At 35.8% G+C, this 15,996-nt stretch overlaps 1 protein-coding gene across 2 annotated transcripts in view; it reads right to left on the minus strand.

Moving 5' to 3' along the window:
• Positions 1-15,996, minus strand: part of SPOCK3 (SPARC (osteonectin), cwcv and kazal like domains proteoglycan 3) — a 185,071-nt gene that overhangs the window by 11,455 nt on the left and 157,620 nt on the right. For both annotated transcript variants that reach the window (XM_064652419.1, XM_064652418.1), the window contains one exon: positions 8,559-8,678. In XM_064652419.1, the coding sequence (XP_064508489.1) occupies positions 8,559-8,678 (120 nt within the window). The remainder of the gene's footprint in view (positions 1-8,558; positions 8,679-15,996) is intronic.

Genomic DNA, 15,996 nt, shown 5'->3' on the forward strand with positions numbered 1-15,996 from the left:
ATATATCTGCATATGTACATGTCCATACTATGGCAGAATAACCATTCCAGAAAGTAAAAGAAGAAAGCTGATAGCATCAAAAATTCCTTGTTGAAGTCAGACCACCACATAAATCCCCTTTCCCCAGAAATCCTGAACTAACTATGACTTTTCATCAGGGTGATCTCACTTTTCCTTGTTCCCTTACGACCTGTTGCATTAATTATTAATTTTGTTTGAGAGAAAGAGAAAAAAAGCAAAAAAAAAAGCCAGCCATTTGATATTTTTAATATTTTTCATGAGTTTAACACAATTTAAAAACATAGCCAAGTGTTCAACCAATGACCTCTCTCTTCCTTGCTCTCCAGCCCCTGTTAACATGTAAAGACTAAACTTCTTTTCTGTGGATTATGAAAAGCAACAAGATACAGGAGCCAACAGAATGAATAAGGATATTATAGCAGATGTGTTATTAAACTTTATCTGTAAATTATATCAAAATTATTCAACAGATGTTTCTGATTAGAAAAATTCTGTAAGGTTCCTCCATCTTAAAACATTTTATTTAAGGTTAAATATTCAGTATAACATTATTTACCTATAAGGCTCTGTTCCTGAAGGCCTCTTAACACTTTCTCTCCTAGTCCTGCTTTTAGCTAGAGATCCTCCTCACGACCTTGGATTCAGAAAGAGGTTGACATGAAACGTACTGTCACCTATCCTGCCTTTTGTGTACCTGCATGACGGGAGAAATTATTCTTGTGCTCACAAAATTTTTCTGAATTTACCACTCTGGTCAGCTCACCAAACTGTAAGAGAAGGGGCAGAAAAAGAGCAACCATGAGGAGACAGATTTTAATTAACAAGATGCCAGCTGGAAGGGAATGTATAAAAGCCACTTTAAGGGTGTATTCAGGTGTATCTTGTGGGCCAAAGTAAGTAATTGTAGATAATACATCTGCACGTGGAATTTTGAGCATAAATGTACTGAAAGAAGCATCACTTTCAAGTTTCGGACAAAGTGTTTTTAGTGTTTGTGGTCCAAACTGGCAAAGCTCACACATAAAGTACTTTGTATTTTAGGACACTAGAAGACAGCTTTATGTATTTAATAAATTAAACTAAGGAAAAGCAGAAAAAAACCCAAACAACTGCTTATTTTACTTCTCAGTCAGTTTCAAATCATACTCTAAAAAGAAATAAATTAATCTGACAACTAGTGAAAGAACGCTGAATGTTTCAAAGGTTGTATGCATCACTAAATTAAGGTTGGAACAATATTATACAACTGCATAAGACTTTATCCCTATTTTTTTCTTGATTCCCTTAATTAGCATTAGCCTGTGACTTGAGTTCATTCTCTGTTACTATTCCTCATTTTTTTTCTCACTTCTTTCTATATAGCTTTTAGATTTTTTAAAAAGTGTGCCTAATAGTAATGTCCCACCAGCCTTTTCTCTATTACATTTGTCATAGTTAAAGACAGAGCTTGAAATTAAAAAAATTGCATTGGAATCAGCAATATCACTAAAAGACAGATGATTTTATTACAGATCTCTGATATCAACAGGATAGCACCAGAAAAATGTCACTATGTTCTAATATTTTCAATAAATCCACTTAAGGTTCAACGTAACTATAGTTAAATATTTAAATATAGAGTCTGAAGTCTGATATGCACAACATACTCTTCCCAGAAACAGGAATATATTATAACTGGTACATCAGAACTAATAAACCTGGTTTAAACAATAACATTTCATATAAGAAATTTTTTATGCTATTTCCAAGCCTGGAAAATAAAGCTTACATTTATTAAAGCTGTCATAACCTACCTATTAAACAGCATCACATGCTGGAGAAAAAGCACTGTGGGTCATGGGGTCTAGCTTTCTACTAAATAACTGTTTGATATAATAACTTCTAAAACTGCTTTACCTTGAAGTTTCATGCTTTACCTTGAAAGTAGTTTGTTTCTTTTTTCAGAGCTTAATTCTGAAGTAGTTTGTATTTTCCTTTATAGCCCAGGCATATTTGTTGTTGTTTTTACTATTTTTTTTTTTGTTCTTCGTCTTCTCTGGTATACACAATTTTAGTGTTTTAAATAGTGAAAAATCACATATCTTTTTAGTTTTCATTTGTCTTGTTTTATCAAGCCAAACTATTTCACAACCATCAGTCACTGCAGTATAGAAATGTCTGAAATCTAGGTCAAATACTAGTTTTGGTGAAATAAATAAAAATGTCTCAAGTATTTCAGAGGTAAGCCGGACAGGTGTTGACAGAGATAGAAGCTTTGTTTGAAATAAAATGGAGTAGTCCACCTCTTCCAGAACTTTTATACCACAAAAAGATCATCACCCTCAGTTCCATGTGCACATTATCAAGTCTTTTAGAGATTACTGTGGTAAAGTAAAATTCTTGGTTCATTTTAAAAGAATCTTTAAGGAACTGTCCAAAAGTAAGATTATCAGAAGTATTTTCTCTTGGCAATGACTTTCTTCCATTTTTACAATATTGATAAAATAATACATCTGTCACTATGGAAAATGTTATACTTGTGAAAAAGGAGACAGAAAAGCACTTAGGTACACACCTAGAGTTTAACATCTGCTAACATGGTTTGGCACATGAAGGGGTCAGGTGATACAGAACTAAGAATCAAAAAATCACCACGTGACCTAGTACTAACAAGTTAGTTGCCCAAATTACACATTACATATATTATCACTTTGAGCACCAATTAGAATGCTGGTTTTTTAGACATTTTTCACAGTTGTGACAGAAAACACTAAACAGAAACTAAGGGGGATGAATTAGTATGTTGAATGATAGTAATTTATTCTTGATGATGAAGTACCAGGACATTATACTGAGGAGAGCAAAAACTGCTGCTCAGGTGACTAAATTATGAAAGAAGATTTTCACTTCCTCTAATTTTAACCACTTATTTAAAATCTATTTCCATATACCATAATAAGATGAGCTTTTATGAAGCTATTTCTGAACATTGTCTAGAAAAATGTGAAGTACCAGCTTAAGCTCTTTTCCTCAGCCAAAACAATCCCAAGAGAAAAATTATTAAGAAATATAGCCCTCCTCCATGGCTTACACACTAGGCATTCAAAACATTTGTTCAAAAGGTACCAACAGAAGCACTCCTGTTTCTGGTTATTCCTCAGGGGGGAATTTCAACTCTTAGTAAATATAATCTGCTTTCCAAGGTAAAACTATTGTTTGCCTGCTTATTAAGGATATAAGCGATAAATACTTGTGTACATTGAGGAAGACAGATTTTGACATCATGTGGAAACCAAAACAGCATACATACATACATAGGGCTCACATATTGCATTATGTAGAAATTGTTTATCCAATACACCTAAAAGTGCATGATTCTTTCCAATACCAGTACGATCTCTGAAACAATAAAAACCACTGACAAATCACACGTGAATAAACACATGCGCACTCTGCCAGAGTCCTCTGCCATCTAGACCATGGATTTTATATGTTCAGTGTGCAAGCTGCGCAGCAAGAAGGTTTTCAATTGTAATGGATTTTTGTAATATTTGGGCTTGCAGAAAATCTTCAGTTAACAGCATTACACAGCTCAGGCCGACTACAAGCTGGGAAAATGTTTTCCTTCCTAAAGTAATCAAGACGGACCCGAGCAGGACAGACTAAAATAGAGGACTAAGCAGATATGAATGCCTTCTGTCATACTTGATCACAAAAGTACTGATCTAGGTGAGCCTCATCTGGCTCCACACTAGCCCAAGAAGGAGACAGCTTTAACACTCTCTGTCACCTGCCTAAAGCTGGGTTAGGGCAACACACAAAATCATCCATCCATGAGCTGGAAGGGACCACGGGGATCATCGAAGACCAACTCCTGGCCCTGAGGAACATGGTATATGGGGAAGGTACCAAAGGTATTATGATAAACCTAGGAGAAACAACCCTCACTTCACAGCAAAATGTACAAGAGGAAGAAATAAAGCACAGCTGCAATGTTCTTTAAACACCTGTAACAGTTTGCATCCTGAAGTCTCTCCTTTCCAAGAAAGTGTTTTAAAGAATTTTATGGAGGGGGAGAGGGAAGGGGAAGCAAGATGAATCCTATTGCTGGAAGCTATCAGTTTCCTAATATCTTGAGAGTTAAGATGAAATGTATTATTTGGGACACCCAATTGACCATTTTATTAATAGCTGTGGTTGTTAAAGAAAAGTAGAAGATATCTGAGGAGAAATAAATAAAATGCTATAATAAACATCTACATATACTTCATTGTGTATAAGAATAATTCTGTAAAAAAAGAGTCAAAACCAACTTCAGTCAATAATACTGATTTAGTTCATTCAGAGTCTGAATTTTAAGTAGAGATGAATTAATTAAAATCCTTGATCAGAATTACTTCTATGCTGGATTTCTTCTTCCAGACTCTTGCATTAAGGATGCTTTTGCATAAGCTAACCTGATACATGCAGAAATTCATTAGAAGAACCTTTTCTTTCTAGTAAACTAGAATTATAGTTCAGGTTGCCAGCCTGTACAACTTTGCAGTACACCTTATGTGACATTTTCTGAGATAATCTCAGGAATTAGACAAATTCCCAGGCAGTCAGCATCTTGAAGACATCAAAAACACTGTTTAAAACCACAATTCTTTCTAGCTCTTATAACTATACAGTGACTATATGGAAGAGTACTGACAAGAGTAAGAAAAATCTTATTGTTCTGCTTAGAAGTTCTGTCTGTACCTCAGAATTTCCAAATATGCTTCAGCAATGAAGATCAGCGAATTGTAATTTATCACTGCACAATGTCAGTTTGTCTCTTCATTGATAAAGAATTTAGGATAGTCAGAAGGAAAAAAAAACCTCCAAGCATAAATCTGAAGTTGCTTATTTTATTTACCTTTCTTTACAAAATTGGACTTTTCCTTCTGCAAGTTTGTATGGGGATTTGTCAATTTTAGTGTAATAATATCTCACTATGCTAATTCTAGACAAGCCAATTATAAGTAATTTTATTTTCAGACTACTTGTATTTTTATGTTATTTTCAAAATTATTAGTGTATTAGACTCCAGTTAATCATATTATTTCCAAGGCATAAGATTCTCTTTTACCTTTGGCCTCTGGTCTTTCGTCTTCTAACATGACAAGGTGCACGAGTATTCTTAAGAAATAGACTGCCTGTCAGCAGAAATATTTGTAGGACTATGGCAATTTTTGTGCTTTGCATATGAGACATTAATTTTGTGTTTTATCACATAAAATTAATATAGAAATAGAACAGTATTTTAATAGACTTTAAATAGGTATATAAAATGTCACTTATTTTTAAACTCCATATTTTCCTACCCATATGGGAAAAATAACGGGGTTATTATTGCAGTATGAGGGTAAAGCATCCCTTTCCTCTTTGTGTCATCTATTTAGACCTCAAATGGTGTGAGGAAAAGATTTAAGTTTTTATATAGCATTTATGTTAATGATACTTCTAGATATATTCCATTTGACCACAAATAGACACAAAAGGGATTTTGGAAACAAACCCCCTTTTTTTTGTTTTGAAATATTCTAGTCTGAATTACTAATAAGATTCAGCTTTGGAAAAAAAAAGTGTCAGTAAAACAAAATTACCTTATTCTTTTAACAACGCAGCAACGTAGGTACCTTACATTTTTAACTTGTTATCAAAATATTGATGGCTCCAGCAGAACAACTTAAACACTGTTGTTTGGTTTGCTTAGAAGTAATATGAATGATTTTATGGATCAATGTGGACTATTTAATAGCTGAAACAACTCTGAAAAACACCAGCAAGGCACTACACACTTGCACCACATCTGCCTTGGTCAGAAGGACTGTGCCCAAGTCTTTTAATAAATCCTGTTCCAAGTGCCACCAGAGAGACTGAAATATGAGAAATCCTAAACACAAACAGACAAGCAGAAAGGATGTCACAAATTGCTTTTTTAAATGTAGTTTTTCAGTGAGGAAGGAACTTTATGACAAGAATAAAGGATAGCCTGGGGAAAAAGGTGCCAAAACAGATTTTTAACTCCCCAAGGATAATGAACAACTCCAGAGATTTGCTAGAATAATTAGGATGCTGAAAGAGGAAGTTGCGTTCAGGTGGTTTTTTTGTCATAGCTATTGTTCCATACAGACCACTAAGCCTCATGTGCTAAGTATAAATTCATTATACATGGTAAGTTCTTTGCAAGATTTATTTGTAGGTGTAGCTTTCTGATATCCTCAAAACAGGGCCTGGACAGCTCTGGTATATTTGTGTATCAATATGCCTAATGTCTCTGACCTCCTATTACTTTGGAGAGAGACTTAGAGGGATATTACTTGAGAGCTTAAGTCCTCAAGAACAATTTTAAGAACTGCCTCATATTATTAGAAAGGACATTACCACGTTGAATGGTTATCATTATTTCTTGTTCCTTTATGCGTTTACAGGGACATTTCCTTCTAAATCACAGACATACTAATTCCTCATAAGATGTGCTGCCTCAAATTAGAAATTCTGAAGTACAGAAATGTACATACTAGAAAAAATAGATAGTTGCACTAACGAAACCAGTTTTAAGATAATTTGTGCATCCCAAAATCCACAAAGGAAAAAACTATTACTGAACATCTATTAATTCCATTGCTTTCTGTCTATAGATGTACTGCCTTTCTGCAGTAGCCTCTCAAATTAATACAATCACGTAAATATTGGCTATCTATAAAATCATGTAAGTACTGCACAAATGGAATCTTTCATATCCGAACGCAATATTTTTTCCCAATTAGCTATATGCAGTTTGAGTAACTGCCCACAGTGCTAAAACACTGATCTCTAAACAGTTACTATATAGTTCAAATGTTTTTGTGAAGCACTGTGGGTTTTTAATTTTGCAAAGAAAAAGAAAAGAAGAAAATATAGGACAAACTAAATGTCTCATATGTAACCATTTTCTAGAATTTGATTTACTTTGTTTTAGTAAAAATAAAATAAACATGCCGAACCCTATCATCACATTTCCATCTAATTTAGAATCAGGATAGCAATAAATTAATATTTCATACAACATTCCGATTTCTAGTACCATGATACAAACATAAGTCAAACATTTCTGACATCATGATATTGACAGGGAATTTAAAGTCAGCAGTGCACAGGAAACAGATTTTTCCACATAGATTGTACCTTCTTACCTACTGATGAAAAAGAGCCCTGCAAAGATTATTCTTAGCCATCCAAATCAACTCTTGATTCTATACCTCAAAAAAATGATAGAATAGGATCCAATCTAACTTGTGCCTTAAATTTCAGATACCCCCTAAAATATATTTGTATTCTTTACACTGTCAAAGAAGAGGACTTTAAGGTTTCCAAAACTGACAAGATCCAAAAATTCATGAGACTCCTGCACTATTAGTCACACATATTAAAATCTTAGATCTTAAGTCCAAATACAGTCCTTGATTGCTATTATAAAGTAAACATTTGCAAACCAACCAGTGGCAAAAAAAATTAGTATATTATATCCACATACACATCATAATACAGTCGACTGTCTCAAGTATAGATTGAAGGTCTTATTAATACCAGTTGTGTGCTTGGGGAAAAAAGGCCAAAAAAGATGTCTAAGGGTAAAATCTCACACGCCTAAGAACTTTGTGCTTGCACTACATCATACTTAGATGAACAAATCACACAATAAAATATTTCCTATGAAATTAAATTAATGGATTTCTTGAAAAAAGAAAAAAAAATGCCACAAATTGCAATCAAACAAAAGCTAAGAAAAATAATAAAAAATAAAGATTTCAAATACTCAAAAGAGCTAATAATAAAATAAGTAAAGTAAGAAGCTGGTGGTGGCCAAGTTCCGTGAAACATACACTGGAAGAATTCATAGTTTGCTCTTCATATTAACCAAAGGTACAGTTTTATGGCTTAACAAATCTAATTTGACTCTGCTTCACAGTAGGACATCACTCTTGAAACTATTAATGCACACTTCAACTGCTATTTTAAATAAGCTCTTTGATAATTACATCTTAAAGTTTTACCGCTTTCCACAACAGAAGAAACTATTTAAGTATTTGAGAGGGTTAAAAACAAATTATGACCCTTACTGTTTCCATTTCATTAGTACTCCTGAGTCTTTCCCAGTTTCAAGTTTATCCTTGAAAATTCCTTTTTATTTACAAGCTCCTTTTCTGTGTGTTTTTCTTAACCAGTACTTACAGTGGCATCACATAGCAACAATGGGTCACACATAATTACAGCTCCTTTGTATTTTTTCTTTCAATTTGATAGCATTCACAAATAAAAGCATTCTGAATGGTAGCTGTCCTGCCAAATAATGTTGGAAGTTTAAAGTGAACATTGTCTGTTAGTACTAAGCCATAAGTAAGAAATTAACTTTAGAAAAGCCCGAAGTTATGATTTGATACACATGCCTATTTAAACCATGTGAGAATAAGGCAAGTCGTAGCAACAGAAATACCAAAGTAGAAAAGAATCAAAGAAAACATCAAAAAAGACAAGTAAAAATCTCTTACTGGTTCTTTCAGGCCTTTGAACAATCCTAGTCTTCTTATTCTGAATTCCACTTTCATGAAGTGCCTTAAACCAGTCTCTCAATCTGTTTGCTACTTCCCTGAATTCCACGTCACTGCACACTGAAAAACAAAACACAGAGCTGTTTAATATTTTTCTCCAAGGTGCTAAATAGACTTTTCAAAGTATGCTAAAAATAAAAAAAAAAAGGGAAAAAACCCTCCATGAAAACCAAAGAACACAAAATAATTCAAACATATATGTTCCACAGATTTCTTAATTAATAAAATTCATTTGCATTACTTAGGTATGCCTTCAAAACCCAATTAAGGTCCTCAGAAATAAATGCCTGATGTATAAAGGAATTATGAAACTACATACACCTAGAAATAAAGAACTTCCTTTGCAAACTACTGCAACCTTCTATAAACAGTTCTAGCACAGATAGTTTCACATCTTACTGTACATGAGGCTGTACGTCAGGGACACCTATGACAGTCTTTTGGCATTTCATTTCCATGTTCGTTAAGGCAATACTAATGAAGCTCCTACCAACACAGGTCAGAGATGTAATTTAGGCATATAACGCAGGAACACCCAACTTGCTTCCCCCTATGTTGAAGCATAAAAAGGGGAAATAGGGTTGACAGCAAAAGTGCTTTAAGAGTGTGCTGGAATATTAGTTGATTGAATGAAGTTTCACAAGCCAAATTCGTGAGCACCTAACTGCAAACTGGCAACTGTACAACTGCTTGCTAATAGAAGATACCCTTCCCAGAATTCCATTTTGTCATGTACTTGAGAAAAGCTAGGAGAAGACAAGAGAAGTAATAGTATCTGGAAGATGACACAGAATGGATGAAAAGAATGGAAAGAGTACTAGATATCTCCATCCCAAGGTAACAAAATACCTTCCACTGTCACTGTCAGCAGTTATCACTTCCAAATTGGGATCGCTCTACAGGTCTACCAGTAACTGACTAAGGTACAATCTGAAGAGTTCATACCTAAGTATGCAGAGCTTCACAGTGACACTCTTGAAAATAGATCTCCAGTTCATCTTACTTTTCCTTTATTATGTAGCAATCCAATATATTTGTTGACACAGCCTTCAGCACTTCATTAAATTGAACAACACTGTGAAACACCTATTTGTATTTTAGAGTAAGATTGAAACGTCATTATGGCAACAACTATCAATGTCTGTACAACTGCAAGCATGTAAGCATTTGATTATTTAGTCGTTGCTGAAGTCTCTCTAAGTCTATCCATGAAAGACTTAGGCACAATTTATACATACATTTGCATATACTGTGAACTGATATTTTTATAAAACTTGTATTTGTGCTTTTCTCTTGTGTAATGGAACAATTTTTTTCTGATAATTTGATAGGGAACTGAGAAAAATGCATGATTAAAGAGGCATGTGTACTCAAAAAAATGTTGTATGACAAGAATCAGATAAAAATGGTCTCCTGAACCAAGACTACATCTTGGAATTCAAACTTGTGGGATTTCTACGTTGCCACAAAGACACCTTCCTTTACCAACCCTTGCAATCAGCTGACAGGTCAGCACAAAGAATCAGAATCAGCTATTAACTTGTGTCACCTTACTCCTCTTTAATTTCTTCTCCCATTACAGGTGTGTAATTACAGGGTTTGTGTGGCCAGGTTTTGGTAGCAGGGAGCTCCAGGCTTCCCCCATGTCCGACAGACCCCCAGCCAACCAGGTCCAGAATGGACCTGCCACTGGTGAAGGCTGAGCCCATCAGGAATGATAATGTATTTAAGAAGTTAAAAAAAAGTTACTATGCAGATGTAATTGCGGACAGAGAAGAGTGGAGTGAAAGGAACATGTGAAAGGAACAGCTCTGCACACACCAAGGTCAGTAGAGAAGAAGGGGGAGGAGATGCTGCAGGTGTCAGAGCTGGGATTCCCCTGCAACCCATGATGAAGCAGGCTGTCCCCCTGCAGCCCATGAAGGACCATGGAGGAGCAGAGATCCACCTGCAGCCCATGGAGGAGCCCCACGCCGGAGCAGGCGGATGCCTTTAAGCAGGCTGTGAACCAACAGGAAACCTGTGCTGGCCCAGGTTCCTGGCAGGGACCTGCAGACCCATGGAGAGAGGAGCCCATACTGGAGCAGTTTTCCTGGTAGAACTTGTGATCCTGAGGGGGACTCACACTGGAGCAGGCTGTGCCTGAAGGACCGTACCCTGTGAAAAAGTGATCCACATTGCAGCAGTTTGTGGAGAACTGTTGCCTGCGGGATGGAATCATGTTGGAGAAGTTTGGGGAGGACTTGATCCTGTGGGAGGGACCCCACAGCCGAGCAGGGGAAAGAGGTGGAAACGACCTGTGATGAACTGTCTGCAACCCCCATTCCCCATCTCCCTGCAGGGGAGGAGGCAGAGGTCAGGAAGGAGAGAGAGTAAGGTGTTTTTAAGATTTATTTTTCTTCTCATTATCCTGCTCTGATTTTGTTACTAATAAATTCAATAATGTCCCTAAACTGATTTTGTTTTCCCTGTGATGTTATTTGATGAGTGATCTCTCCTGGTCCTTATCTCAACCCATGAACTTTTCATTGCGTTTTCTCTCCCCCATCCACTTGTGTAGGGCAGTGATAAAGTGGCTTTGGTGGGTGCCCGGCGTCCAGCCAGGGTCAACCCACTAAAAGGTGAAATAGAATAATACTGTTCCCTCTTTTAATTACCCTCCTTTAGTTTAAGAGAAAGACTTTTAGAATTGAATCCAAGGGTATGGAACACAGCATAATCATTAGGGGTACCTGACCTGCCATCTAACCACTTTGATTTATCTACCCTGCACAATACTGTTTAATATCACCACAGGTCCCAGAAATAACACAGCTACACTAATGTAGTGGACTGACCTGACTATCTCCATCTACTTCTAAACTCTCTATATGCACTGCTACTCTGATTAACCTCTGCTGCCAGCGTACAAACTCATTGTTTACAGACACACATACATACATATTCAAAAATGTGTGTGTGTGTGTATACATATAAGAACATTCAGAACATTTTGTAATGGATATAAAATAGAAAGTCAGAAGTCGTAAGAAGTAGAGAACAGTATCCAGACATTATCACAAACACAACTGTTTTTCAGAGAAGCTGGGCTGCAGAATGTTAAGTTATGCTTAAGTAAAGTCTTTAAGACACAAAAAATGTCAGGTATATTTACTGACAATGTATACATTTGACTTTGTTTCTAAATCTGTATCACGCCTCAGTACAGTACGTGCCTCAGCACTCCACTTTAACTCATGTGGATTTATGTGAATAAACTGCATATTCTGTAGCAGAGATGATCAACCCACCAATCCGTTCACTAGGATGCTATTTGCCATTGAAACATGCTTGCTCAGGGTTATGTTATACGAGGAAAAATTATATTAATGAATGGCTTGATAAATTCTAGAATATGTTTAGGGACTTTTCATCCCAGTGAAGACACATGGTACTGAAATTATTGCACAAATTGGTCTGTACTGATTTAAAATAGGTCAAGATGAGATAATACAGATCTATTCAGACTATGATTTCACCTGATAGACTGGGAGATGAATTTTTAATGGCGAAAGACAGACAGTAAAGGTTGTAGAAGGTTAGACAGTAATCAAAAAATGCATATTAAATCACATGAATCCATTCAGGAATCTGCCTAAAAGTACTTCTGTTTTTGTATAATGACAATGCAAGGCAATCCTCCTATTACAATCAATTCTAGTAGCCACTAAGAGAATTAGTACAAGGTAGTATGAAGTCAGTAGCTCAAAGGTTACTGGGGTCTCCTGTTATTTCAAACAATGAGACTGTCTTCTAAAACCAACATCTATGACTATGAAAAAAATGAAGGCATCTGAAAACTTATAGGTACTTAATCAAGAAACATCTTTATGATAAATATTATTTAAATGTTAGATGGAACCAACTGTTCAATCTGTTTTCACATACAGTAAATGTTATGATTTGTGTTGGCATTTGAATATAATTTACTGATTGAAAGTAAAACATTTGAAAATTCTGTATCAGTCTGTGTTATTTTAGTGCCTTTCAACTCAAGCTAATTAATGACGTAAAAATAGCATTAGTGAAAGCTGTAAAGACATGCAGAATATATTTCAGGACTAGCATTATGGATCGAATTCCCTAACACATTTAAACAGTCTTAGCTTCCTGACATTACAGAAAGTAAGTTAACAGTGTTTATTTTTTATGTAAACAGAGACATATATATAAAATTATCTGTAGATTAGTAAGTGTTAAAGGGACATTGACATAATAAGCACACAAGTACTGTTGTATCAAGGAGTAGCTTTTCCTAAGTGAAGGGTCAAAAAAGTGATTTAATAAAAAAAGCAGCAATAAACACATTTCACACTACGTAGCATCATTCACAATGCTATATGGGGTGGCAAGGTTGCAGACAGAACCCGTGTTTCTGCTTACTTCGCAAAGAGAAACTTTCAGCTACTTTTTCAGACCTTCTATTCTAAAAGCAGAAGGTCTGACAGTTGGGAAGCAAGTTATACAAACCCGAAGAAATTATTAGTTCACAGCAGTAACTTAAGTGTAGAACTCAGCTATTGATCTCTCTTCTTTTGTGATCTGCTGCCAGAATATTCCTGAAGTTTTCATATAACCTAATATAATATTACACTTCCATTCCTGAACCCACTGATGGCCAGTCTGCCTGAAAACCATGATTTACTGATGATATGGCCAGTGGGATTAAGTTGTAGGAGAAAGATTAGGGCTTTGTTTCAGCGTGAGATGTGAAACACTCTGCCCTGCCAGAAGGCACACTTCCAAGACGCAGTGTGGTACTCCACCAGTGCCTCACGTGGTGGTGCTTGTCACACAACTGTATCCCGTGTTTCGAGAAACACAGCCCCTACAACCAGAGCTGCAGAAGGCCATCCCCAGCACATACAATCACATTCAATCAGGCAGAACTGATTCACGTATGTAATAAAATAACCAAGAAGTAAATATAAAGAGAGTATATGGACAACTTGAAGAACTGGGTACACATCAACCACCTCCTAGAGTAAACTAGAAATTACTCCATGTGAGATGGGTAACTCAGCAATCAGTGTGTGCTAAAGCAAGACTTCTTACCATTCAAACTTTCTACATATTGGAATCACTGCATATGACCACAGAATCACAGAAGAATTTATGCTGAAACGGAACTCTAGAAGTTGTTCAGTCTTACTCTCTGCTAAAAGTAGGTCTAATTACATCAGATTGTTCAGGACAGTGTCCAGTCATTCATGTCTTGTGACCATCATGCAAATCACATTAAGGTTCCTCACTGTATTAAAGACTACCCTTCTTAGAAAGGAACAATATACTACTATCACCTACGTTGTAAGTCTATACTGTTCTCCCTGAAAAGTACAAGGGCATTTCTTCATGCTGTAAATTGAGGATTGCACCCATCTGTCTAGGATTGCTAGACATCCAGAAACCTGGTTATAGCAGCAATTCTGAATGAACTGTGAGCAGGATTATTTAGAGCAGTGCACAGCTGATGCTTATGTAGTCCAATACCTTTCAGTGTGTTACCTACCATTCATGCACTACCGTATGGCTGCACAGTAAATGTTAAACACCTGAGATGCACTGATTAACTACAATTCCAACACCTGCATTTGAAAGTACTTCTCAAAATACAGTAACCCTAATACTGCCATTAGAATTCAGTGCTGTCTTTAAAGACAGTATCTACTATAGTAAACTGGAACATTATGACAAGCATACCTGCTCAGCATCAGTACCCTAGAAGGCTGCCAGTCTGCCTAGGTTTATGAATTTAGCCCTGACGAACTCATATTGCTTGAATTGAAAATTGATGGCTCCAGAATAAGGGCTAGTACCCATTTGGCTAACTCTAAATGTCTCAGAATTGTATGCAAGTGATCTTACAGTTCCTGCAATATAGGGCAGCATTTCTAGCTCTGCAACATCTGATACAAATGGGACAAGTAACATATAGCAAAATGAAATGTAGTAGCAAAACCCAATAGATTTGACAGAAGGACAAAAATCCCTTCAAACCTGTAGCTAAAGGATGGGACAGTCATTTCAGTCATCTTTTTACAGTCCCATGTGTACAGTTAGAAGAGTTTGGTTTGGGTTTTTTTATTGTTTGTTTGGGTTTTTTTGAAAGGCTGTAAACTGAAAATTTTCATATGTATATTTCTATTTTTATAAGCTGATGTTTATTAGCCATCTGTTACCTCTAGGGCCAGTGCTTTTTGGAAGATACCTTGAAATTAACAAATAAAAGCATTCTGATTTCCTTACTATTTAACTAAACATAATGAATTTTCTACTTCACTTAGTCTATGTTATGAGATAATTAATACAAATGCTGCAGATACCGTATCAGGGAACTGCAGCTGCTTATTCTTACTGCTTCAAATTAATGTTCCATACTCACATTCCACTCATGATTAATGTTTCATAAAATTCAAAACTATTTCAATTAAATTACATTTTCATAAAATAAATCTGATCTTTTTGTGTCCTCCTAGTTTTTAACACTTCACATTTAAATATAACAATGATGTCTGAGTGCAGGAAAAAAAGTAGTAACTACAACATACAGAATTATGTGTCAAGATACTATCTTCAACTTAAAATATATAAAATTACAAAAGTATTGCAATTAAATAAGACAATACTAATTTCTTAGTCTGCCAGAAGTACCACAGACCTATTGTGGAATTTGCTAATTTATTTTCTGAAGCATAGTCAATATACATATAAGTCTTCCTTTGCTAACTGCTGCTAACCTTTAGTGTTGGTTATTTCTCATCATGCTCTGTTATTCTGAACTATTAATTTCTGAGGATGAAAATTATGTTATTAATCTGTACATTGCATAGTAATGAAGACAGCAAAAAAAAGATAGCAAAGAGATATTCCACTCTTAGCGGTGAAAGCTTTTCAGACAGCCATATCCCAAAAGTGCTGTCATTTTCCAAATTCAGTTTTAAGGATTCCTGAAAGCACTACACAGCCCTGGTACAAAGTCTGGACATTCTTCCCTTCAAGGTCATGACTGACAGAGTCCTGCAAAGACTTACTGCATTTGACATGCAACCCTTTGAATCACAGCAGACAAAGATAAAAGGGTCCCTGGACAATGCTCTTTACAAAGAAAACTTAAAAATATGTATATATTATTTCAGTCTTTTAAAATAGCTATTTCCTGAAATCAGAAATGTTCGGTGCTGATAAGAGACTTTGAAAGTCTACCATATCAGGCAACTATGCACACAGAACCTGGAAGGGACTGATAGACCCTTCTTTCTATTGTGAGAGAAAATTATCATTGTGTCTCACTATGACTGTCTACTGGTTTGCACTTCTTCTCTGGCAGAGAAGGACAGCA

This window comes from Pseudopipra pipra, chromosome 4 (assembly GCF_036250125.1).
Source record: "Pseudopipra pipra isolate bDixPip1 chromosome 4, bDixPip1.hap1, whole genome shotgun sequence".
Classification (NCBI taxonomy): Eukaryota; Metazoa; Chordata; class Aves; order Passeriformes; family Pipridae; genus Pseudopipra; species Pseudopipra pipra.